This window comes from Sceloporus undulatus, chromosome 1 (genome assembly GCF_019175285.1).
Source record: "Sceloporus undulatus isolate JIND9_A2432 ecotype Alabama chromosome 1, SceUnd_v1.1, whole genome shotgun sequence".
Lineage (NCBI taxonomy): Eukaryota > Metazoa > Chordata > Lepidosauria > Squamata > Phrynosomatidae > Sceloporus > Sceloporus undulatus.
Window position 1 is genome coordinate 373737081 of NC_056522.1, and position 24630 is coordinate 373761710.

General features: G+C 40.9%; 1 protein-coding gene across 4 annotated transcripts in view; it reads right to left on the minus strand.

Moving 5' to 3' along the window:
- The window catches only part of ARID4A (AT-rich interaction domain 4A), an 81444-nt gene that overhangs the window by 39406 nt on the left and 17408 nt on the right, over positions 1-24630 (minus strand). For 3 of the 4 annotated variants that reach the window (XM_042453594.1, XM_042453566.1, XM_042453576.1), the window contains exons 6-11: positions 20250-20329; positions 20060-20154; positions 15824-15956; positions 9079-9158; positions 6251-6327; positions 1846-2021 (exon numbers count right to left, since the gene is read on the minus strand). In XM_042453594.1, the coding sequence (XP_042309528.1) occupies positions 1846-2021; positions 6251-6327; positions 9079-9158; positions 15824-15956; positions 20060-20154; positions 20250-20329 (641 nt within the window). The remainder of the gene's footprint in view (positions 1-1845; positions 2022-6250; positions 6328-9078; positions 9159-15823; positions 15957-20059; positions 20155-20249; positions 20330-24630) is intronic. The other variant, XM_042453585.1, reaches the window with a different exon arrangement.

Here is a 24630-nt window from a genome sequence, read left to right on the forward strand (position 1 = left end):
CTCAATCCACTACACCATGCTTCCTCTTAAAATGTTACATGCATATATAATGTATGGCGCATAAAAAAATTAATTACTAACAATGCTCACTCTAATATATATATATAAAAAATACAATGCACCCTCCCCCTGCATGGGGATCCGTTCCGGATTCCGTGTAAGGAGCCCCATTGGAAGTAACGGGGCTCGCGTCCGCAGCACATGACAGTGTGACGGTGCACGCGTGATGGGCGTGTACCCCATTTCTTTTTCCGGGGCGTGCAACAGACTCTTCTGGCGCGGGTTTCAGCGATGGCGTGCCTGCATAAAATGCAGGCGCACTGTAATATCGTTATTAAGTGCTGAATCTAATACATAACTATTCAATGTATTACAGATACCTTCTTTATTCTACCAGTCAATGTCTTCCCTTGGCATTTTTCATAAAATTTAAAGAGTGTGCAAGAAAAACACTTCAGTGCAAACTATTTTTCCTTGAATTGTTTTTTTTTCCTTACAGTTGTGCAAAAGATCAAGTCATAAAATACCATCAAAGGGAATTCAAGAGCCCAGCAGAGTTAGAAAGGACAAACCAAAAGTTCTCTAAACAACGAGGTATGCACATGTGTGTGCATTAACTGCATGAAATGCTTTCCTTCACCTTGAAATACTAACTTCTATATTAGCTCAGAGATCTTATCAACAGTTCTTTCCTTCTTCTCAGAAAAGGCAGTGTTCTGCACACACATTACTCCAATGTAGCAAACACCTTTTTAAAAAGAGAGATCTGGCTCTGTATTCTGAATACCAGTAGTTCTTCTGATTTGTTTACACTATATTCTGTGCAAATGCTCTGCATTAGTATGAGATAGCTTAATCCATATCAAAGCTTCCAGAAATGTTGTGATGTACTACTATGAATTTGATCTATTCCAGACTAAGCGACTATCAATTAAGAATCCACTTCAAGCATACATAGCTTTAAACAGATTTGACATCTAACACAGTTACTGCACGTGGAAGAAATTTCAAAGTTTCATGGCCATAGTTAGCACATACTCCTGAATCCTAGGAATGTAAAATAATGCACCTTGAGAAAATTATGGAAAGACTTCTGATTTCAGAATCTGGGAAAGAAAAGTCATGCCCACATATCCTAAGGGAAAGCATAAAGCTACAGAATAGGCAAAAAGAAAACATACATGATTTAAGTGAACAACAATGCAAATGTAAAGGCAAACACACTCTTAGCCACCCTTCACCTGTTGCAGTGCAACATCTGGAGTCCCAAGTCTCCCTCCCTCCATTATAAACCACACTTCATCATTTAGTTGCTGAGTTGTAATTAACTAAAATGTCAATTTTGTTAATTTAAGATTTTTAAGAATAATGATTATTAAAATATCCCCTAATCTAAATCTATGAGAAGTACACAGTGAAGGGAGATTTTTTTAAAAAATAATTACTTATTAATCCATTCCTTCAGTTTCCAGAATGGCGGTTCTCAGCAATACATCCTTACCTTTTTCTACAAACATCAGCCATCTGTAATTTTGAGTTTTTCATAACTCTTTTTACATTAAGAGTCCTGAAATCCTAAACCTACTAAGATAGGAACAAACTCTAAGACTTGGTTACCAGGCATCTGTAAAATGATGTCCCTCAGATGTTTCTGTAAAGTTCCCATTAGCCCCAGCCACCATGGCCCATGGTCAGAGATGTAGAAATCAGTTAGAACATCTGGAAGACACTATGTCAAAAGGCTGATTTAGATGATCAGACTAAGATTTTCAAGCATAGCATACAAAGTGCATTGTCATACTAGGGGCATGCTATGTTACATACTTGTCCAAAGTCAATACATACACTCACCGCTACTTCCTCCTCCTTGTTTTCTTTTTTTGCTTTTTCTTCCTCTTCACTTCCAGCATCAACTCCCTCTTCTTCGTCACTGCTGGAGGATTCCAAAATTTCACGCATATCCATCTTCCAATTAGCAGGTATAACCTTCAGATTGCAGAAGTAGCTTGCCTCTTGTAACCCTTCGGAGGAAAACGTCCCGTGCTTACTCATTCAAGGTACTAAGAATCAAAACTATATTATTACCAATTAACACCAGCCTTGCTTCTTTGCTCAACCATGTTAAATTTCAAGTCCAGGTCACAAACTTTAGTGCCAGTAGCATATTTTACTCATCTTGGCATCACTAAAACTTAGCTATGGCCTGTTACAGACGGCCAAAATAATGCTGCTTCAGGTCTTTTTGGAGGTATGCTATTTAAATGATGCATGGGTCCTAAGAGTCCGGAGGTCGCGCCAAAACCACACTCCATTCCTAAGCACTGGAGTGCAGTTTTGGTGCAGCTTCCGGATTCTTAGGATGCATGCATCATTTAAATAGCATACCTCCAAAGAGTCCTGAAGCAGCTTTATTTTGGCAGTCTGTAACAGACCTATAATACCTATTTATAACGGCAGGCAATTCTACATTGGAAGAAGAATTTAACATGGCAAGAGTGGATTTCCACTTATGCAATAGAACCTTCTGCATCCACGTAGCAGAAATAATCTGGTTTGACACTACTTTAACTGCCATGGCCCCATGCTATGGAATTCTAGGAAATGTAGTTTTTGGTAGCACAACAACTTCCAGAATTCCATAGCACTGAGCCATGGCAGTTAAAGTGGTGTCAAACTGGATTATTTCTGCAGTGTGGATGCAGCCAAAGTCTTCAATGCCCCCCATCAGCTCTAGAAGATCTTCAAAGGAGCCCTGGTGGCGCAGTGGTTAAATGCCTGTACTGCAGCCATTCACTCGAAACCACAAGGTTGCGAGTTCAAGACCAGCAAAAGGGCCCAAGCTCGACTCAGGCTTGCATCCTTCCGAGGTCGCTAAAATGAGTACCCAGACTGTTGGGGGCAAATTAGCTTACTTGCTAATTAGCTTACTTGCTGTTCAACACTATGATCTTTGGAATAGCGGTATATAAATAAAACAAATTATTATTATTATTAAATTAAATCCTCCAGAGCAGACTAGGAAGATCCCGCTGAAGAGGAGAATAAGAGGCTGGGACATAACATGAATAATCAATCATTCTAGAAATGCTGAAGGAGAAATCCAAATCCATAGAGATATTTCCTCATGCCAGCTGATCAAGGTTGGAGACCAAAATTCCAAACTGTTCATTCCATTTCCGCCTCCTCTCTCCCATCCATTTTATTACATAGCCATGCATGCTGGCAACTTTTAAATTCAGATGAAGATTTAAAGCAGACAGAAAATGAACAGCTTGTGTTGTTGTTTTTAAACGCAGTTATGGGTGAGGGTGGATTGCTCCTTAAGCCTTCCTAGAATCATCAAAATAGGTATCAACCTCTCATTCTCAGGACCACAACCACTGGGATATACCCAAGCTAATATCTTCATGGGCAGGAGTGGTTGCTTGATTCCTGAACTACTGCTTGTAAAGCCATTCACCCTTTTATTGCCTGTCCTGATTTAAATCTGTTCACTTTATAATGTCTGATAAATGTGAAAAGTTCTTTCCAACCTGTTACCTTACACACTTGATCCAACAAAGACATTACAGTGAATGTTGCTGAAGTCACCATTGATCTTGTTTGCCTGAGCCCACAATTACTGCAATCCTGGTGTGTGTGTACAGTATAGTCATAGCAGAAATGAATGCAACCTTTCAACCATCATGAAATAATTTTTTTAGGAGCTTTGTAACCTAAATTTCTTGGATGAAACAAAATAAATAATGCCTCTGTATGTCTAATTGCTCTTTCAATAGAAATCTTTACAGTCCTCCTGACATCCAAGGAGTCCCATCTTCTTTCTAAAGAATGTGTCAGATTTTGGACAAAGTGCCAGTATAAGTATGGCCCAGTTTTTGTTAGAAAGGAGGGACTGATGGTCCGAGGTAACTATCTCTATAAGATTGGCATAGGTTTGGGTTTATTGTGTGAATGGTTGACTGAGCTTATAAAGTTGCCCTCCTTCAAGAACTGTTTGACATGAGAAGTAGCTGACACAAGGCTTTACATTAAAAGCACAGATGACAAAGCTGCAGCCTGTCTCTTTAAAGTATTAGGTCATGGTCCTTTAGCTATTCCACTATGTAGAAAGGACAAGACATCACCAGTCTGTATGTCTTCCATTAACACTGAATTTTATTCACACCACTTCCAGAATGCCTTCCAAATGACCTCATATATACTTTCTGTCTAGATGCTAGAATGATATTCGTTACTGGATCTAGGTACTGCACCCGTTTTCTCAGGGTTTGCCGCTCAACTCTGACAGCTGAGTGGCAAAGACTTGACCATTGTGTGCTGGAGTGATAAACTGGGCCTTCAGTCAATAGATCACATATTTATTAAGAGAAGATGCCATGGTCTGCATGGCCAATGTGGGGGAATTACTTTTGCCTTCTCCACTCTGATTTTCACCAATATCCTCTGTACTACTGGAAGCAGATGGAAAACATAAAGTAGATCTTTCAGCTAGTCTAGTGTTAATGCATTGTCATTCCACACTTGGACTTCCACCTACTAAAAATCTTTTTTACTTTGAAATTTTGACCAGATCAAGAAAGGTCCACCACAAAATGTCCATAGTTGTTTTATAAATTGTTGAATATTCCCTGGTTCAAACTCCACTGTCCTCATTGCATTTTGTTTCTGCTTAAGTAATTCACTGTCAGATTCGAAACCTTTCTGAGACAACTGCTGTCAGTGAATCCACCCACTTCACAGCTCCAGTCAATATTCTGGTTGATTTTTTTAATAGTTGCTGGGATCTTGTCCCTCCTGGGTTTCAAAGACCATACTATCACAGTGATGTTACTGTAGAGACTTGCACATACTTGTTTTATTTTGCTTGCAAATTTTATATTGCTAAACTGACTGCTTCCATCTTCAGTAAATCTATGCTGAGTCTTTTCTCTAACTTTGTCCATTCATCTTGTACTACGTGACCCTAAAAATGGACAACTCATCCATAAAGACTTGCATTTGTTGTTTTTGTTGTTCAAACCAAGTTCCCTGGTCCATATTCCCTGGTTTAACACACCAAAATAAACTTCTCTTTATTTGTATGGGTATGGCCAGGGTGATATGTCCTTTAATTATTATATGACTCTGATATGGTCTCATGAAATCTTGAAGTGTCTTTATGTGGCCAGATGCAGTGGATCTACCTTTTCCCCACCTTCCTCTGTTTATTTTGTCCTTTATATTTTGCTTTCTTTCCTTCTGTGTATTATTTCTGCCCCCAAATGAGTTATGATCTTTCTGACTCTGAACTGACTCTTCTGAAATGTATTAGAAAGCCTTAAGTCTATAAACACAGTAGTGTCATTCTGAGGTTGTGCTCTGCCTTCTCTCTGCAGCAAGCTTTCAGCAAAATATTGTCTAAATATGGGAACAACTGAACCCTTTGGGGTTTCAAAAATGCTATCAGTGGAACTGCAGGTTGAGTATCTCTTATCTGAAATACTTGGGACCAGAAGTGGTTAGGATTTTTTCTGGATTTTGGAATATTTGCATATACAAAATGAGCTATCTTGGAGATGGGACTCAAGTCTAAACATGAAATTCATTTATGTTTCATATACATCTTATACACATAGTCTGAAGTTAATTTTATACACAATATTTTTAATAGTTCTGTGCATAAAACAAAACTGGGGTAACCTGAACCATCAGAAAATAATAATAAAGGTGTCATTATCTGAGCCACCATGTGGGCAATTTTTGATTTTGGAGTATGTCAGATTTCCAGAAAAGGGAAACTCTATAGTACTGTGTAGTACAGAACTATCATTCATTCCAACAAGACTGTATCACACTTTTTGGTGTTCTTGAAAATGCCATGAAAATCATTTCAATATACCAAGAAGGCAATCTTAAGGACAATCTGAGATACATCTCAATCCTATAAACATTTATTGGGGGAGGGATTCATAATTATGTCATATTTGTCATAGACTGACTTAAAACTTTATTATAATGGGCCTACTCCAAATTTGACCAAATCTGTCTCCAGCTCACTGTATTTTTTCATTCAAGTGACAATGTAAGTTTTTGCTTCCAAAATAGGAATCTATGATGTAAGTGCAACTCCTAGCACTATTAATTGTTACCAGTGTTGGCAATGCAACCAAAACACCCTAAGTATTTTTCTACCGGTGCATACAGTCTTAAGATCAGACTTTCAACATCCTAACATTCTCCCAAAAGTATAATAAATAACAATATTTACCTTTTCTAGATGATAACTCATGTTTCGTAATGTTTTGGATGTCTAATTTCTCAATGTCCTTTCTTGATACTGAGTAACTGGAAGAAAATTGTTTGATTTTATTACACATATCACTTTAAAAATCTGGTTGAGTTTTCCCCCCTAATTTTTTGTAAAAAAAAAGGACTTTTTCCTTTGCTCGCTAAAAGTAACAAAATATGCACACTCTTTGTTGTTAACAAACAACTGAAACGGTTATTTCAATCTTTACATTATAGTAAGTAAATCTTGTATTTAACATGCAAAATTAAAAGCATGAGTAAGTATTTCAGTATTATTTTAAATAACTACTCATAACAGAACAATTACCACACCAAATAGCATATACATAAAAAAATCCGCTTTAGATTTCAGTAGTTTGGATTGCCTTATTCATGCAAAAATGTGAATATTAGCACTTGCTCAGGGATCAGTGGGATTGGATATGGGTTCAATTCTTGTTTCACCATAAATTTACTGGCTGAATACTACCCAATCCACAAGGTTTCCTTAGTTACCAGGATATTGAATTAAGGAGTGTGGACCAGTAAGGCTGCAAACAAGCACCGATGTACAAGTAATACCCACATTATCCAGCTGTCTTATCACCACCATCATCTTTATTTATATCCCACATTCCCCACCCACCCCAGTCTGGGATTCAAGGAAGCTTACAAAACTTAACAGAAGCAGGTAAAATTTTCATCTACCAGAGTAAAAATATAATTAATATATTAAAAACAGTTACATGAAGAAATGCCTATCTATTCAGTACTTCTGCTGCATTAGTCTCACCCAAATGCCACATTTTTGCATGGTTCACACACATATCAGGGTGGTAAGCTTACTAAAGGTTTGCTATGTTTGTTGTTAACTGCTTTTGACTTGACTACATCTCATGCTGATCCTGTGAATGAGACACCTTCAAGACCCCCTGTACTCACCCTCTCTGCTCAGGCCCTGCAGGTTCAGGCCTCCGACCTCCCTGACTGAGTCTAGGCATTTGGCATGTGCTCTTCTTCTATTTCTACTACCTTTTAGCTTTCCTAGCATTGTTGTCTTTTCAAATGAGTCATGCCTTCTCATGATGCAGCCAAAGTCTGACAGCCTTAACTTGGGCTTGAAATAGATCGGCCAAATAAAGCGGCTTCTGGCCACTTTGGAGGTGTGGGGCTTAGATGATGCATGTCCCCAAAGCGGCTGGAAGTCACATCGAGGCTGCACCAAGCCAGAAAAAGCCAGCCCTTTTAGGAGCAGATTTAATCCGCTCCTGCTGGCTTGGACCGCGGTGGCAGTCTGCTTCGGCCCTTGGTCATCTTGGCTTTCAGGTAGAGTTCAGGCTTAATCTGTTCTCAGACCCATTTGTTTGTCCTTTGGGCTGTCCACTATATCCTCAGCACTCTTCTGTAGCACCACATCTCAAATGAGTTGATTTCCTAGCTGCTTTCTTCACTGTCCTGCTCTCACACCCATACATGGTAATGGGGAACATAATAGCTGAAGGTAGCCTTCCAACGACCTTCCAAAGGTTTTAGATTACAGTCCTTATAAATCCTGGCCAATATGGCCACTCGTCAAGCACATTGGGACCTATCATTCAACATACCTAGAGGACATCAAGTTGGAGAAGGTGGCTAAAATTAAATTTTATTTGAGCAGATAGTAGGATTGTAGATGAAGGGTATTTGGGGTTAGAAGCATAGCCATCAATAAAGAAAGTAATGTAAAATATAGATGGCCTTTCTTTCTAATAGATAATAGCTTTTGTTTACTGGAGGATAACCTATCTTGAAATATGCTCCCAGAAGATACCTATATTGAAGTTCTGGTAATATGCATTAAAAAATCAATTAAACAGTTAAAAAGGCATGCAAATAACGAAGGAGAAACTCTTTAGTCAGCCAACAGCCTTTTTACATGTCTCTCTAAAGAGAATAAAATACTTCAGTGTAGTCCCTTCTTTATTTCCTGTTCAGCCCCTACAGAATTCAGATGTAGAATTCAGGTGCTCTACGCAAGGGAATGACTATCTGTCTGAAAGCAGCCTCACCAAGACAAGTGACTAAGCAGTGCATGTTACTGCAATAGGCAAATAATAATATTTTCTTGCATATAAGAGTTATCAGCAATAGAGAAAAACATCTTATTTTAAAAAGCAGCACAAATGTTAAATAACTTGCAATAGTGTATTTAGATCCTCAACCAGTTATTTTTCTTTGGGAAGTTGAGTAAGTAAACAAGCTTCATTTATATACTGCTTCATACCGCCTAAGCAGTGTCTAAGTGGTTTACAACTGTAAGCTAATTTGCCCCCAACAATCTGGGTACTCATTTTAGCGACTTCCTTGGAAGGATGCAAGCCTGAGTCAAGCTTGAGCCCTTTTGCTGGTCTTGAACTTGCAACCTTGTGATTTTGAGTGAGTGGCTGCAGTACAGGCATTTAACCACTGCGCCACCAGGGCACCTAAGTAACAGTAAGAGGTCAGTGTGAAGGCTAATGTATTTGTTTAAAAGTACCCTGTGCATTAAGAATTCCATCTCAGCTAGGTTTATGACAGAAAAAGGGAAACAAGAACTCAGCTTTTTTTGGCCTTTGCATTTTGAATATGCTTCGATCATATCTTTAAGGAAGATAAAAAGGCATTCTGGAAAAAAACTTTAACAAACAATTGAGGATTGTCATCAATAACTAATCAGTAGCCTGTAGGAGTTTTAATTTTGATTTTAATTAGTCAGATGTTCCTGATTTAATTTTACGACACTCTTCATTTGAGAGATGTGCAGAGAAATGATTTTAAAACACTACTCACAATTTGGAATCTGCAAAAGATCGAACTAAACACTGGTCCTTTTTCACTGAAATGTCATCACTACAGCTGGGTGATAATATCTGAAAAATTTAAAAACCCATATAAAAATATTACATTCAGGAATTTCAGATTCTTTATCTAAAGGAAACATAAAATGATAAATTACTTGTTATATCAAGTTCTCGATAGCTGTAGTTAATTCTCCAAAAGAAATGAACTCAAAGTCAGTAACTGTGTTGAATGATAATTTTTCTCCCTCTCTTAATATTATGTCACTGAATAAAATCAGTGCATTTACAACCAAAACTAATAGTTCATAGCTTGAGTAACTCACCTTGGTTTTATATCTTTCCTCCCACCTTTATTCCACAATGACTATAATTAAAATTGAACTTGTCACCTCATCACCATATCCACATTTGCATTTCTATTGTTATTCTCACAGGGAACCTGCTCATACATAGGTATAAATGTCTGTCCATAAACACTTCATTCCATGCATGTGATGAAGTAGACTTAGAACCAAAAAAGACTGGCTTGAAATGCCAGATTCCTGCCAGCTTGGGGTGTATGCTTGACCCATGCCCTAACACCACACGGAAGCCACTAGGCTGACCACACATGGGCTGACTTCAAGGCGCCCCGGAGGCACAACATTTACATGCCACAGGAGTGCAATAGGGGAGGGAAAAGTTGATTTCTTGCTGACTCAAAAAGAAGCGGCATTTTGCAGCTTCTTTTCGGGCCTACAAAAAAACAGATTGGGGCCATGGTGTGCTGTTGCTGCAGCCCAACCAGGCTCTCTGAGGGGCAGCTTCAAGCTGCCCCTTCGTGGCTGTCTGTTTTGCCCCTTATTCTATAAAGGTTTATGCTACAAAACTTCTCTCTTTGCATAAGGAAGAAACGGCCACATATGTAGCAGGCTTACAATAGACATACATATACAGTAAGTCACATCTGAGGGTAAAATCCACCAATAGCTATTACCCACGACTGCAAAATGCACAGGCAGTAGACTTTAAAGCCCTAAATGGCTTGGGTCCAAGCTATCTCAGAGACTGCCTCTTCCAATACAATCCTCCCCGCGCCCTCCGGTCCTCTGGGAGGAACTTGTTGCAGCCTCAAAAATTGAGTTTTGTGGCGACCTCCCAGAGGGCTTTTTCTACTGTCGTCCCCAGGCTCTGGAACAACCTGCCGGACGAGATCCGTCAATTAACATCTTTGGACAGCTTCAAAAAGGCTGTCAAGACGGATTTCTTCAGGCAGGCCTTCCCAGACTAAAATATCCTGGCCTCAGGATCTCCCCCCTCCTCAGTAATGTCTCCAAAGCCCCCTTTTCTTTTCTTTAGAACTGAAGTTGCAGTGGTTTATCGGTTGGTATTACTTTGTTTAATTTATTGTTGTTCTAACTAGTTATTGTGGTTTTAATTTAGATATGCAGTTTAATAACTTTTTAAGGGGGGGAGGGAAATATATTGTTTTTATGCTGTATGTTATTTTAATGTTGTAAACCGCTCGGATTGGTTCACCACAGGGCGTTATATACATAAAATTTATTATTTATTATTATTAGACATCTTAATTTGGGGAAAACCATAATGCGAAATCTTATGTGGGATTTGCTTAATTATGATTCAAAACAATACAGCTTTAAATGGAGCTTGATCTGATCCAAAAAGACAACATGTTGTCTCTCTCTCTCTCCCTCCCTCCCTCTCTCTGTGTGTACATGTACGTACAGTATTTTGATAATCCAGAACATTCCATCATTAAAACTACTTCTGTGTAACAACTGTTATCACAATCTGTTTAATTTCTCCCATAGCAAGCAAAATATTCAAATTACATATATATTTACAATGATTTCTACGTTTGCTCAGGTGTATAGTTAAAAGATGTGATCCAGGAGAGTTCCTTAACTGTTCACCCAAACATCTTGGAGACAGACATTCTGTAACAGCAGGCCCAAATTTGAGAAGCAGTTAACCCCATTAAATAGCAGCCATAATGTTGTAATCTCGAATACAGTATTCTAAGGCTGAGGCCCAGTTATTAAGTAATATGTTGCATTTTATTGAAAGTTTTTGCTTCAGTATATAAATAGAGTGCTCAATTCCACAGTTCTGAGATGCTGGAAAGCTATGTAGAAAAGTCCCCAGCCTTAGAATGCATTCTATGTGGCTTTAGGGGCTGCAGGTGGAGGTACTAATTTTGTTTACTGTAGCTCTCTTTCTCTGGCTTTGCTTCACGAACAAAGATTCAGGAAGGACTCATCCCGTGCTTTGTACAAGTGCGTTGGTGACTAAAAAGGCCAATCCGGGATAAACAGGTCCAGTTGCAGAAAGCACAGCGGAAAGTCTCCTTGGGTGATGTTTCTGGGTTGTGGTTCGTTCTGCGTTGTCGTTTCTCTTCGAGACTCGTTCGGTGTGATCTTTTGAAAAAGGCTGCAGCATCGTGGATAGTGCGTCCCCATGCCTCCCGATGTGAAGCCAGGGTGGACCATTGTTGGTGATCGATTTGGCCAAGCCTGAGATGTTGTTTCAGGGAGTCCTTGTATCTCTTCTTTGGGTGCCCCTCTTAAGCTGACCCGTGGCGAGTTCACCACAGAATACTATTTTTGGGAGGCGATGGTCCTTCATCCTAGAAACGTGTCCTGCCCAGCGCAGCTGCGTCCTCAATAGCATGGCCTCAATGCTGGTGATCCCTGCTTGCTCAAGGAAAGCAACATTTGTCACATAGTCAGTCCAGTGTATATTTAGAATTGTGCGTAAACAGTGCTGATGAAAGCGTTCAAGGAGTCGTAGGTGCTGGCGATAGGTGACCCATGTTTCAGACCCATAGAGGAGAATAGACAGTACAATGGCTCTATACACACTTAGTTTTGTGCTTCGCCTCAAGTGTTTGTTACTCCAGACTCTTTTGTGAAGTCTTCCGAATGCACTACAGTGGGTCCTCGCCTTACGCAGGGATCCGTTCTGGATCCCTCTGCGTAAGGCAAATTCCGCCTATGCTCAAGCCCCATTGTAAACAATGGGGCTCGTGCATGGCAGCACGGTGGCGCGTGGGGCGCAAGCGCCCATTCAATTGAATGGGGCGCACCGCCCCTTCCGCCCCGCACGCACCCTCAGGCTTGAGTGCGTATGCTCAAGCCACGTAAGGCGCGCCCGCGTATGACACGGGCGCGCTGTATATGCCTTTGCCAGTCTGTGATCGATCTCTTTATCAATCTTGGCGTCTGAGGAGATGATGCTTCCCAGGTAGGTGAACTGCTGGACGGACTTAAGCACAGATGTGCCTACAGTGATGTGGGGATGGTAGTGTTCTTCCTGAGGTGCCAGCTGGTAGAAAACTTCCGTTTTCTTCAGACTGACTTCCAGTCCAAAGAGCTCTGCAGCTGTTGCAAAGCAAGATGTTAGGCGCTGCAGAGCTGCTTCCGTATGGGCAACGAGGGCAGCATCGTCAGCAAAAAGCAGCTCACGGACTAGATAGTTTAGAGTCTTGGTGCGGGCCCTCAGGCGGCTTAAGTTAAACAGGCTACCATCAGTATGGTAGCGTATATAAATGCCGTCTTCTTCTTTGAGATCTGCCGTAGCCCTTTGGAGCATCATGCTGAAGAAGATTGTAAATAGAGTTGGAGCGAGAACACAACCTTGTTTCACACCATTAGCTATTAGAAAGGGCTCCGAGAGAGCGTCGCCATATCTGACTTGGCCTTCCTGGCCTTCATGTAGCAGGATGATCATTTTGAGGAATTTGGGGGGGGCATCCTAGTCGTTCCAGGATCTACCACAGTCCTTTTATACTCACAGTGTCGAAGGCTTTGGTGAGGTCGACAAATGTTACATAGAGTCCTTTGTTCTGCTCTCTACATTTCTCTTGCAGTTGTCTAAGGGCAAATATTATGTCTGTAGTGCTCCTATTAGCTCTAATGCCGCATTGGCTTTCAGGGAGAAGTTCTTCTGCAATAGCAGGGACTAATCTGTTCAGCAGTATCCTTGCAAGGATTTTTCCAGCAATGGAGAGCAGTGTTATACCTCGACAGTTTGAGCAATCCGATTTTGCTCCTTGTTTCTTGTACAGGGTGATGATGACTGCATCTCGGAGATCTGATGGCAGTTCGCCTTTTCCCCAGCAACCCACAAGGAGCTCATGGAGTTTAGCATGGAGTACATGCCCTCCATGTTTCCAAGCTTCAGGTGGAATTCCATCGATCCCGGCAGCCTTGCCATTTTTCATCTGCTGTATGGCCTTAACGGTTTCTTTCAAAGTGGGAGCTATGTCCAATTCCTTCTTCATCGGTTGTTGTGTCATATGTTGAATAGTTGAGTCTTAGACTACTCGGTTGGCATTAAAGAGGCTTTGGAAATGTTCAGCGCATTGGTTCAGTATGGAAGCTTTATCTGTGATTAGTGTTTGACCATCTGTACTGTTTAGGGAGCTTTGGATCTGATATGTAGGTCCAAACACTGCTTTAAGAGCCTCATAAAACCCTCTGGAATCACCCAGATCTGCACAAAGTTGTGTCTTTTCTGCTAAATTGATCCACCACTTGTTCTGAATGTCTCGGAGTTTTTGTTGGAGTTGACTACATACGAGGCGAAAGGCTGCTTTTCTTACATGGCAGAATGGCTGGGCGAGGTGTGCCTGGTGAGCAGTTCTCTTCTTTGCCAACAGCTCCTGGATCTCTTGGTTGTTTTCATCAAAACAGTCTTGGTTTTTCTTGAGGGAGAACCCTAAGGATTCTTCTGCAGATTGCAGGATGCTGTTTTTAATATGTTGCCAAAGCACCGTAGGAGAAGAGTCTACAGGATGGTCTTCAAGTTTTGTTTGCAAATTTGCTTGGAAGTTGTCTCTCATGGCAGCTTGTTGAAGATTGTTGACTTGGAGTCTCCTCTTTAGGATGCCACCCCTCTTAGGTTTGAACTGAAAATGAAGATTTAGTTTGCATCTTACGAGGCGTTGATCTGTTTGACATTCTGCACTGGGCATTACTCGGGTATGACGGACATCGCGAATATTTCTCTGGCGCACTAGGATGTAGTCAATGAGGTGTCAGTGTTTGGATCGGGGATGCATCCAGGTTGTCTTCAGGCTATCTTTCTGCTGAAAGATGGTGTTTGTAATAGTCAGCTGCTGTTCTGCACAAAACTCTAGCAGGAGACGTCCGTTATCGTTACAGTTTCCAACATCATGCTTGCCTAAAACACCTTTCCAGGCTTCGAAGTTCTTTCCTACTCTGGCATTGAAGTCACCAAGGATAATGATTTTGTCTTCTGCAGGGACTTTTTGTATAAGGTGGCGTAGGTCTGAGTAGAATTTGTCTTTCTCCGCAGGGTCGGCTTGCATAGTTGGGGCATATATACTGAAGAGAACAACTTGTGGGAGGCGTAAGGAGATAATGCGATCAGAGTGTCCTGTTGGCAAGGTTTCAAGTTTGGAGGCAATGGAGTTTTTGATCATAAAGCCTACACCTGAAAGATGTTTTTCAGTTTTGGGTTTGTCAGACCAGTAGTGTGTGTAGCCGGCATCGTGTTCTTTAAGGCTGCCTTCCTCGTGAAGACGAACTTCACTAAGAGCAGCGATGTCAATGTTAAGTCGTGACAGTTCATGGGCTATTAGGGCAGAACGACGCTCAGGACGTCCTCTATCTGCAGAATCTTGCATGGTTCTGATGTTCCAGCATGCAAGCGTTAGTCTATTTGCACCTTTGGAGGCTGGTGTGTGCCTTTGTCTCTTTGTCTTTGTTTGACCGCAGCAGAAGATGTCCGTTGGCCACGGCTAGCCAACCAGGTTGTTGGGGATGAACTTTCTTTAGGCCACCTTTTCTAGGCCCCTCTCCATATGGAGCAAGCAGTGCTCTTCTTTAAAAAGGCTGCTTGGTCATTCAGGATGCTGCCGAACAAGACTGTCATCCCCGGTCAGTCTCAAGCGACCAAAGTCCTGAACCGCCTGCATGCAGGGTTGGGTCTGCGGCTTGCAGTGCATCTTTACACCTGCCGTTTCGTCCCTCGCCTATCGCTACAGGGCTTTTTCAGAGATTGGATGTATCCTTCGAGCCTGTGCAATGGATTTTTCTGGTGGAGCGCAGCGTGCACAGAACTGGCCTCACCCTTTAAACCAGAGGTTCGCCTGCTGAGGCCTTGACAAGCATGGACGGTAGGTAGCAGCGAGGTCCTTGGGTCATAGGTTTGATTAGTTTCCTTCTCTCAGATGGTTGACCTTACAGGGTTAGACGAGCACCATCTGCCCGGGTTTGGGGTTAGAGTTTTCCTTCTCCTAGGATGGTTGCCATAAGGCTAGAGAGCCCATCCTACCCTTTGGCGCTCTTGGTCAGACCCTTCAGTTGTGACCTGTCTGGCATGGGAGGCCCTGCTGGTGGCTATTATACCACCGCCAGCATAGCTCACAACATCATTAGGGTGCGCAAGCCTCTCCCCCACGACAAGGGGGCGTCCATGGAAAGATAGCAATCTGCTGCTTTTGCAAACTTCCTCTGATGTGTCACAGTACATTTTGTCTGTTCCTCCTGACCAAACACCAAGTTCTTCCCCTTTCCACAGCCACACATGTGTAACATATATCAACTGGGAATATTTCCCTGACATCTCCCTGAATATTTGCCCCATCTTTCTTGAATGGCAGCTCATACTCAAATGGTGTTTTGCCCTGATGAAATTCCAAACTCTCTCCTTTCTCAATATTCTGTTTTATTAGGAATGCCCTAAAGACTTCTTACATAACTCACCAAAGCTGGATAACACTCGCCCTCCTCAGAACTGGATGTCACGTTGACAATTTTACCAAGCAAGTCATCGTTGAGACGCTTCTTATCATCTTCCTCCTCTTCGCTGCTTTCTTCCTCTTTTTCATCTTCATTACTAGAGGATTAAGAATATGGTGATTTAGACAGCCTGAACATGGAGATAAAAAAGCCAAAAGGAGAACACCATGCCATCACACTAACTGTATATTAGCCTCAATATGTCAAGAGTTCCTGCTCGGCAACCTGCCTGCTTTGTGGAAAAGCCTGTACACTACCAAAGAAGTTCAGATGCTAACAGTTTTTTGTGGGGTTTTTGGGCTGTGTGGCCATGTTCTAGAAGAGTTTATTCCTAATGTTTTGCCAGCATCTGTGGCTGGCATCTTCAGAGAAGATTCTCTGAAGATGCCAGCCACAGATGCTGGCAAAACATCAGGAATAACTCTTCTAGAACATGGCCACAGAGTCTGAAAAATCCACAAAAAACTATGGATGCCAGCCATGAAAGCCTTCAACTTCACATTCAGATGCTAATGTTCATGGGTGCTCCTGTCAGGAGATGCTGGGGTTAGAACAGTAAACATTTTGACTTGTGTGCTCCTGCACTAACCTACTAAGCAGCCACAGGTACAATGCAGTGGTTTAGCAAAGCCAGTTACTCTGATGCCTCTGCACAACCAGGCAGCCCATTGCTCAGGTTCAAATGCTAACAGCTTTTGACTTTTACTTCCACTTCTGTCTCCCTGACCACACTGCTCAAAAAGCATCCTGTTCTGTACTAAGGACACATGAGTCTATTAGGAGCTTAAAAACAACAAAAACAAGCACCTATCAAAATAGTACAAGTCCTGTACCAAGAAAACCTAAATTCTATGACCATGTAAATTATGCAAATTGTAATAGGTAACTGTTTGCATAATTTAACCCATTCCGGCCAATGATTAAATAGTAAACAGCCTTACAGAGCAGTGAAGTTATTTTCTATTTGCTTATATTCTTCCTTTACCACACTTTCAAATCTTTCAGAGCAGTGGAGCAAGACATTTATGTTCAAATATGACCAGTGTGCCTAATCCTCCTTTTGAATTGCCACCTGGAATGCAAATATTGTTCCTTAAGACTCAGGATTTTTAATCTTTCCTGTCATCATGATTTCTGATTTATAACTTTTGCAACTATCTCTAGCAGAGATTTGCAAGATGTTCCTGCAGGAAGAGAATATTCCATTTCATAGAACACCAACAGAGGTTGGGACAGCAAATGTCCAGAATACATAGGTGACTTCTTTCTTCCCCTCAGAAGCTACCCATGGACAAAAAGTTCAAATCACCCTTCTATCCTGGATCCACAGACATGTGCTCATTTTATGCCCCTCTAGGAATATTGGAATTGTAAGCTTGGTTTGTTCTTATACAGTATCCTTCTCAGTCTCTCAATGACAAAAAGCAGACTTGCTGAAATGAGAATTTCAGAAGCAATATCTGATATGTTGGAGCATATCTAGAGGAGGTCTGGAAACCATACCCTATGAGAAGCAGATTAGTGAGCCAAATATGTTTAGCCTGGAGAAGAAAAGATTAAAAGGTGAACACCTGAGGGAGTTGGGCATCGGGGGCACTGCGCTCCAGTGGTTCCGTTCCTACCTCTCGGGAAGATTCCAGATGGTGCAGTTAGGGGACACTTGCTCCTCTAAGAGGGAACTAACATCTGGGGTCCCTCAGGGAGCTATTTTGTCCGCCACTTTGTGCTTGCTATCAGCTTCGGCTGATACGCCAGCTGCGACCCTACCTGGGCCAAAGGGACCTTGAAACTGTGGTACATGCTCTGGTAACCTCTCGCTCAGATTTCTGTAATGTGCTCTACATGGGGCTACCATTGTACAAAACATGGCAGCCAGATTGGTCACCGGTGTATCCAGGTTTGACCATATAACACCTATTTTGAAAGATCTCCACTGGCTGCCCATTCGCTTCCGAGCGCAATACAAGGTGTTGGTTATCACCTATAAAGCCCTACATGGTTTGGGCCCGAGTTACTTGAGGGACCGCATCTCCCCATATAATCCGCCCCACACACTAAGAACATCCGGGAAGAATCTGTTGGAAATTCCTTCATCCAAATATGTTTCCACTTCTCAGATGGCCTTTTCAGTGGCGGCCCCCCAGATTTGGAACAGTCTTCCCAAGGAGCTCCGTCTGATGACCCCCCTAGAAACATTTAAAAAGAGACTTAAAACCTTTCTCTTTTGTCAAGCCTTCCCCTCTGAAGAATGATGTTGCATATTTTTGTTGCCCTCTTGAAGGACTGTGTTTAGAGTTTATATATCTGTATGAATGTTTTATTGGATTTTATCTATTTTTATGAGATGGTTTGTAATGGTTTTAATAGTCTGTAAACCGCTTTGATCTATGGAAAAGCGGTATACAAATAAAATTTATTATTATTATGTTAGCCCTGTTTAAATTTTTGAAGTAGTGTCATACTGCCATACTGAAGATGGAGCAAGTTTGTTTCCTGCAGTTCCAGAGACTAGGACACAGACCAATGGGTTCAAACTACAGGAAAAGAGATTCTGCCTCAACATTAAGAAGGACTTCCTGACAGTAAGAAATGTTTGACAGTGGAACACCCTGCCTCAGAGTGTAGTGGAACCTCCTCCTTTGGAGGTTTTTAAAAAGAAGCAGGATGGCCTTGTTTTGGGAGTGCTTTGATCATGTATTCCTGCACAGCAGGAGATTGGACCAGGTGGCCCTTCCAATTTCTTCCAGCTCTAGAAATATCTGATTCAAACTGCAGGAAAAGAGATCCCACCAAAACATTAGGAAGAACCTTCTGACAGTATGAACTGTTTGACAGTGGAATACACTTCCTTGGAGAGTGGTGGAGTCTCCTTCTTTGGAGGTCTTTAAACAGAGGCTGGATGGCCAACTGTCAGGAGTGCTTTGATTGTGTATTCCTGCATGGCAAAGGTTGAACTTGATGGCCCTTGTGGTCTCTTCCAATTCTGCAAATCTATGTCTGGGTGCAAGAAACTGCCTAAAGCTGTTTTCATTCTACTCAGTGAATTTATTTTTAATTTCCACATGGCTTATTACACCATTACCATTAAATGAATGTCTAGGAGTAACAATTTTAAACAAAAAATTAAAGTACTGGTAATAGGTTCCCCAGGCCTGGGGAAAGAAATTTATCCACCTGTCCTGAACGGGGTCACACTTCCCCTGAAGGACAAAGTTCGCAGTCTAGGAGTACTTCTGGACTCGTCTCTGCAGTTGACATCTCAAGTAGATGTGATGGTCAGAAGTGCTTGCTATCAACTTCGGTTGATACGCCAACTGCGACCCTACCTGGGTCAAAGGGACCTTGAAACTATGGTACATGCTCTGGTAACCTCTCGTCTAGATTTCTGTAATGTGCTCCACATGGGGGTACCCTTGTACCAAGTCCAGAAGCTTCAGTTAGTACAAAATATGGCAGCCAGACTGGTCACCAGTACATCTAGGTTTGACCATATAACACCTATTTCAAAAGATCTTCACTGGCTGCCTATTCGCTTCCGAGCGCAATACAAGGTGTTGTTTATTACCTATAAAGCCCTACATGGCTTGGGCCCGAGTTACTTGAGGGACTGCATCTCCCCATATAATCTGCCCCGCACACTCAGAACAACCAGGAAGAACTTGCTGGAAATTCCACCTTCTAAATATGTTATTACTTCCCAGATGGCCTTTTCAGTGATGGCCCCGCGAATATGAAATAGCCTTCCCGAGGAGCTCCGTTTGACGACCCCCCTAGAAACATTTTTAAAAAGGCTTAAAACCTTCCTTTTTTGTCAAGCCTTCCCCCCTGATAAATGTGTATGTTGATGCCATTGATTCCCTGCCTTACCTTGCTGTATGACTGTGTTTTAAATTTTGTATAATTGGTTTTTATCTAGAGATGTTTTGTAACTTTTTTTATGGTTGTAATGGTTTTCTACGGTTGTAAACCGCTTTGATCTGTGGAAAAGCGGTATACAAATAAAATTTTTTATTATTATTATTATTATTATTAAACACATTTCTGCAATTATTCTCCCCTTTGCAGACAGTATATTTAATTCTCTGTTCTCCAATGAAGGCCAGTACCTGCCTGGATCACTCTAATGCAGAAGAAGCCTAAATCTCACTGAGAAAAGTTTACTAATACCATTAGTAAAATATAGTATCGCAAAACACTCACACAGGAAGAGAGGATCGTCTTCCTCTGTTGGATTTTTTCCCAATAACTGGTGTTCCAAAGTGCTCAGGGTTTGTCAGTGGCAGTTGATCAAGAGTCTAAGAGAAGGAAGAGAAAAGCTTACCAATTTCAGTAAGAACATACCCAAGTAAAAACTAAAGAATATACTTTTCAGTATTAACGATGACATTACCTCACTTTCTGCAAAGTGCCTCTCCCCCTTCAAACACAACGATGTCCGTCGCAATGTCCTCTCGTCACCATCATCAAAAACTAAACAAAGCCAGACCAAAACAATATTATGTATATGCCAGTTGTAAAATGTTAGATTTGCAAAAGGCAGCTGAATGAAGGATATGAATTGCTGAAGCAAGCAGTAGGTCTCAGAAGAGTTCTATCTGAACTGGTATCTCACATACAAATCCAAAAAGCAAACTTTGATTTTGTTATTTTATATAGGGGATGCCATTTTACTACACCACTGTATATAATGGGACTTGAGCATCTATGGATTTTGGTATCCACAAGGGATCTTGGAACCAAACCCAAGTGGATACCAAGGGCTCACTGTATTTATAACTTATAACCCATCTAGGTTGCAAATGTGGTCTACATCTGATTGAATTTGATGTTCTCAAATCATTTGCTTGTCTCTGTCACATAAATTCCATCCTGTACCACACTGCATGGAACATTTCAATGTGGAATGAAGCATCTCTTATACTGAGACTATGGCCTGTTACAGACTGCCAAAATAAAGCTGCTTCGGGTCTCTTTGGAGGTATGCTGTTTAAATGATGCATGGGTCCTAAGAGTCCGGAGGTCGCGCCAAAGCCACACTCCATTCCTAAGCACCGGAGTGCAGCTTTTGGTGCAGCTTCCGGATTCTTAGGATGCATGCATCGTTTAAATAGCATACCTCCAAAGAGACCCGAAGCAGCTTTATTTTGGCAGTCTGTAACAGGCCTTTCTCTCCATCTTATCACAATCAACACCAAGAAACTGAAACCACTCACTGAAATATTGCTTAGCTACCAGTGCTTCTCAGTGTGACAAAGACATGGAAAGGGCAAAAAATAGTTGAGAAACACATTGGTGTATTAAGGGGAAATCCTAATCTTTTGGCTGGGTGGCTCCTTCTACAGCACAGTAGCCATTCACCCACAGGAAGACAAGGAGTCCATAAGCTTAGATGACATGAAGTCATTTAGCTGAGTGCATTAACTGAAGAAATGAGCTTCCTGAAAGCAGCAAGTTGACAACAGTATTTCACCCTTTAACATTCATGTCAGAGAACAACGCAATATACATTTCAGACAGATACACAGATCTTGTGTAACAGACATATTAAGAAATCCTTTCCCCATATTTTCACACAGAGAATTGCCCTTGTAGGTCGGTCACAGAAGAGGGCCCCTCCAGTAAACCTCAGGCTGGTGTATATAGAGATATGCTCCTTCAAATATCAAGATCCTAAACCACTTAGGGCTTTCAATGTCATTACCATCATCTAGAATTTGGACTGGAAACATATTGGCAGCCAGGACAATTTCTTTAAGGCTGGTATTATATAGTTTCTACATGGTGTTCCAATCAGCAATCTAACTGCTATATTTTCCACTAGATTCAGCTTCTGAGTTATTCTCAAGGGCAACTCCACTTGTCTAATTGGAAAGTTAGTGCATTACTACTGTGGATAAGTTACCCACTTCAGAAAAGGCCACAGATGATGGGCTAGTCAAAATTGGCCCTAAGCACTCCAATCCATGAAATCTGCTGCAGCCTCCAGAATTGAATGTAGGAGTATATGCACCTAACACCTCAGAGGGACTGCAATTCCTAGACCCAAGAACCACCAATCCACAATAGTGTAGGATACTGCTAAATACAACTATACACATCAAGATTAAATGTAATCTTATTAAAAATGGAGATTAAGCCAAGAACAGTGGTTTGTTTTTTTTTTAAAAATCCATTCCAGGATAGATTTAAAGATACACCACTTCTCCAGAAGACACAATACAGTCTGCCCTTCTTATACACGGATTTAAGCATACACGGTTTGAAAATGTTCCAAAAAAAGTATAAATTTACCTTGATGTTCCATTTTTTATTAGGGACACCATTTTGCTATGTCATTATACTTAATGGGACTTGAGCATACACGGATTTTGTTATACACGGGGGATCTTGGAACCAAACCCCAGCGTATAACAAGGATCCACTGTACTAAATTAATATTTATTGTGCGCTAGGGCAGAGAGACACATAATTGTAGATAAAAAAGCTACACTCTTCTGTACAGCCACAGGAACAAACCTTTCAAGCCCTTTCAATTTTGTCTTTAATCAACAAAAGGTAGGCTAAATTGTGCAAGTTACAAAAAGGAGTCTACCACAGTTCATCTGTAACTTCCAGAAGTAGCTGGAGTGTGTGGACTCCAATAAAATTCAAAGCAGTGGCAACAAGAACAGAAGGCAGGAAGCCAAGAAAATGTTTTTTATCCAGAAAAGACTGAGGTCCCCACCTGTTCAACATCTCATCTAGACATGTGGACAGCTACCTACTCCAGTGCACTTATCCAATCTGTGATGGGACAATAGAAAGCACTTGTAGTTTCTAAAATGGCGCATCCAAGACAATTGGCCTAAATGTTAAACAAGAATGGAAAAATCTGTCTTCATCAGACACAGAGGATTCCTCTGCCTGGGACAAAGAAAACACACTGCAGATCTGAAAATATGCAATGTCTTCCATTTTAATTAAGGCCTAAATTTTTAGTACAGAAAGATGTACAGAGCTGAAGATTGTGTCACTAATGCTGAAACTGGTGGCATGGCCAAGTATTCCAAATCTGAAAGGTTAGTTAAATGAAAGGTAAAACAATAATGTGTTATGTCTACTTTTATTTAATCCAACAGAAACTACAGTCTACTTACAGTGTTCAAAGACAGTCCATACTAAAATTTGAATCTTGACTATGAGCAAGTTGGGTACTAGCTAGCTAAACAACTTCCTCCACATACCTGTTTCAGATGCAAGTGTGGCTCAATAATGCCTTATTATCTTTATTTCAAAAAGCTGGGAGAAGGCTGACTAGGTCTAATGATCAAGTGATACTTTTCTAATGCCCCCTCCTAACCAAGAAACATTTCCTGTTACTACAGAGTACCATAAGCACTGTCCATTTTATGCACAATTAATTGTACCAAAGCCCATCAATTTTGACAGGCAAAGGGACAGTTGGTTATCTCTTAAATTCAGGCTGCAGGATCAAGACAGTTTTCTAGAATCTTTAGAGAATTTTAGTATCTTGGAAGTATGCACTCCAAGATTTCATCACAGAATGAAAATCAACCCCCCCCCCCAATCTTTCAGTGGGTTATAAAGACAAGGAAAAATGTATTCAACAAGGACATCTCTTCTAACCAATGTACTGTATATTATAATGGGTTTGCTTTAACCTGAAAGCTTGTTTCCTTGTCTCAACTGAGGGCACAACATATCCTAGTAGGGAAACGTGCTCATAAGCTCCTAAAGAACTCTGAACATATAATTAAAATTCTGTCACTTAAATTTAATACTGTTGGTATGCCTGATAAAGGATGCATTATTAAATTAATTGAACTTGCATAAAGCTTTCATTTTCAACAAAAAGTACCATTGGAAAGACTAAGAGATTTGATATTTTACTGGAATACTTCACACACATCCCCAACGTACATTCGGTGGAGGTTTTCACATCATATTCAACATGAAGGACCTCTTCTAATGACTTATCTATGGCTTTTGTGCAGCTTGGTTTTATACTTCATAAAAAGTCATAGACTACATACACAAGAGCTGTGTGTTTAGTTAATTACTTCCACCGAACCCTCCTTTTCCTGTTAGTCTCTTATAGTTCCTTTCAGAGACTGCATCTTTCACAGTACAGTGAAATTCCCCCCATTTCATCTACTAGTCAAGAAAACAATATTTCTCTTTATTCATGAAATCCACTCTTAGTAACCTAAACTAAGTGATTGAATAGAGCAAGCTCATGCAACCGCAACTGAGTTATTTGCCAGAGAAAGTGTGTCAATTTCACCACATTAAATATGTTGTTTACATTTTTCTTGCTGGGACTGTAAAAAGCAAGGGCACAAGCATCTGGCTTCTCAATGCTTTTTTACAACCATACTTCTATCCTATCACCTCCTACTCCTTTGACCCAGTAAAATACTCCTTGCTGTTTTAAATCCCCTTTCTTTTTAATCTACTTCACATGCAACCGCCGTCAAATCAAAGCTTTCCAGAGCATGACCTTTTCAAAACACTCATCAGCTGTTCTTAAATAATACAGTCAAAAAGTACCACAGAATGAAAGTTTCCTAGAAGACTAACTGATGGAGTCTTTTTGCTCTTTTATAACTGTTCATGTTTCATCCAATAAAACATACTTGCTTCCCCAGCTATAAATATCCTTTAGTCAAGGATACATAACAATTTCATTTAATACTGCAGCTGCAGAATTTCCAAAGCTGTTCTCATATATATATATATAGGGTGATTAAAAAAGAATGATGCAAAAGTAA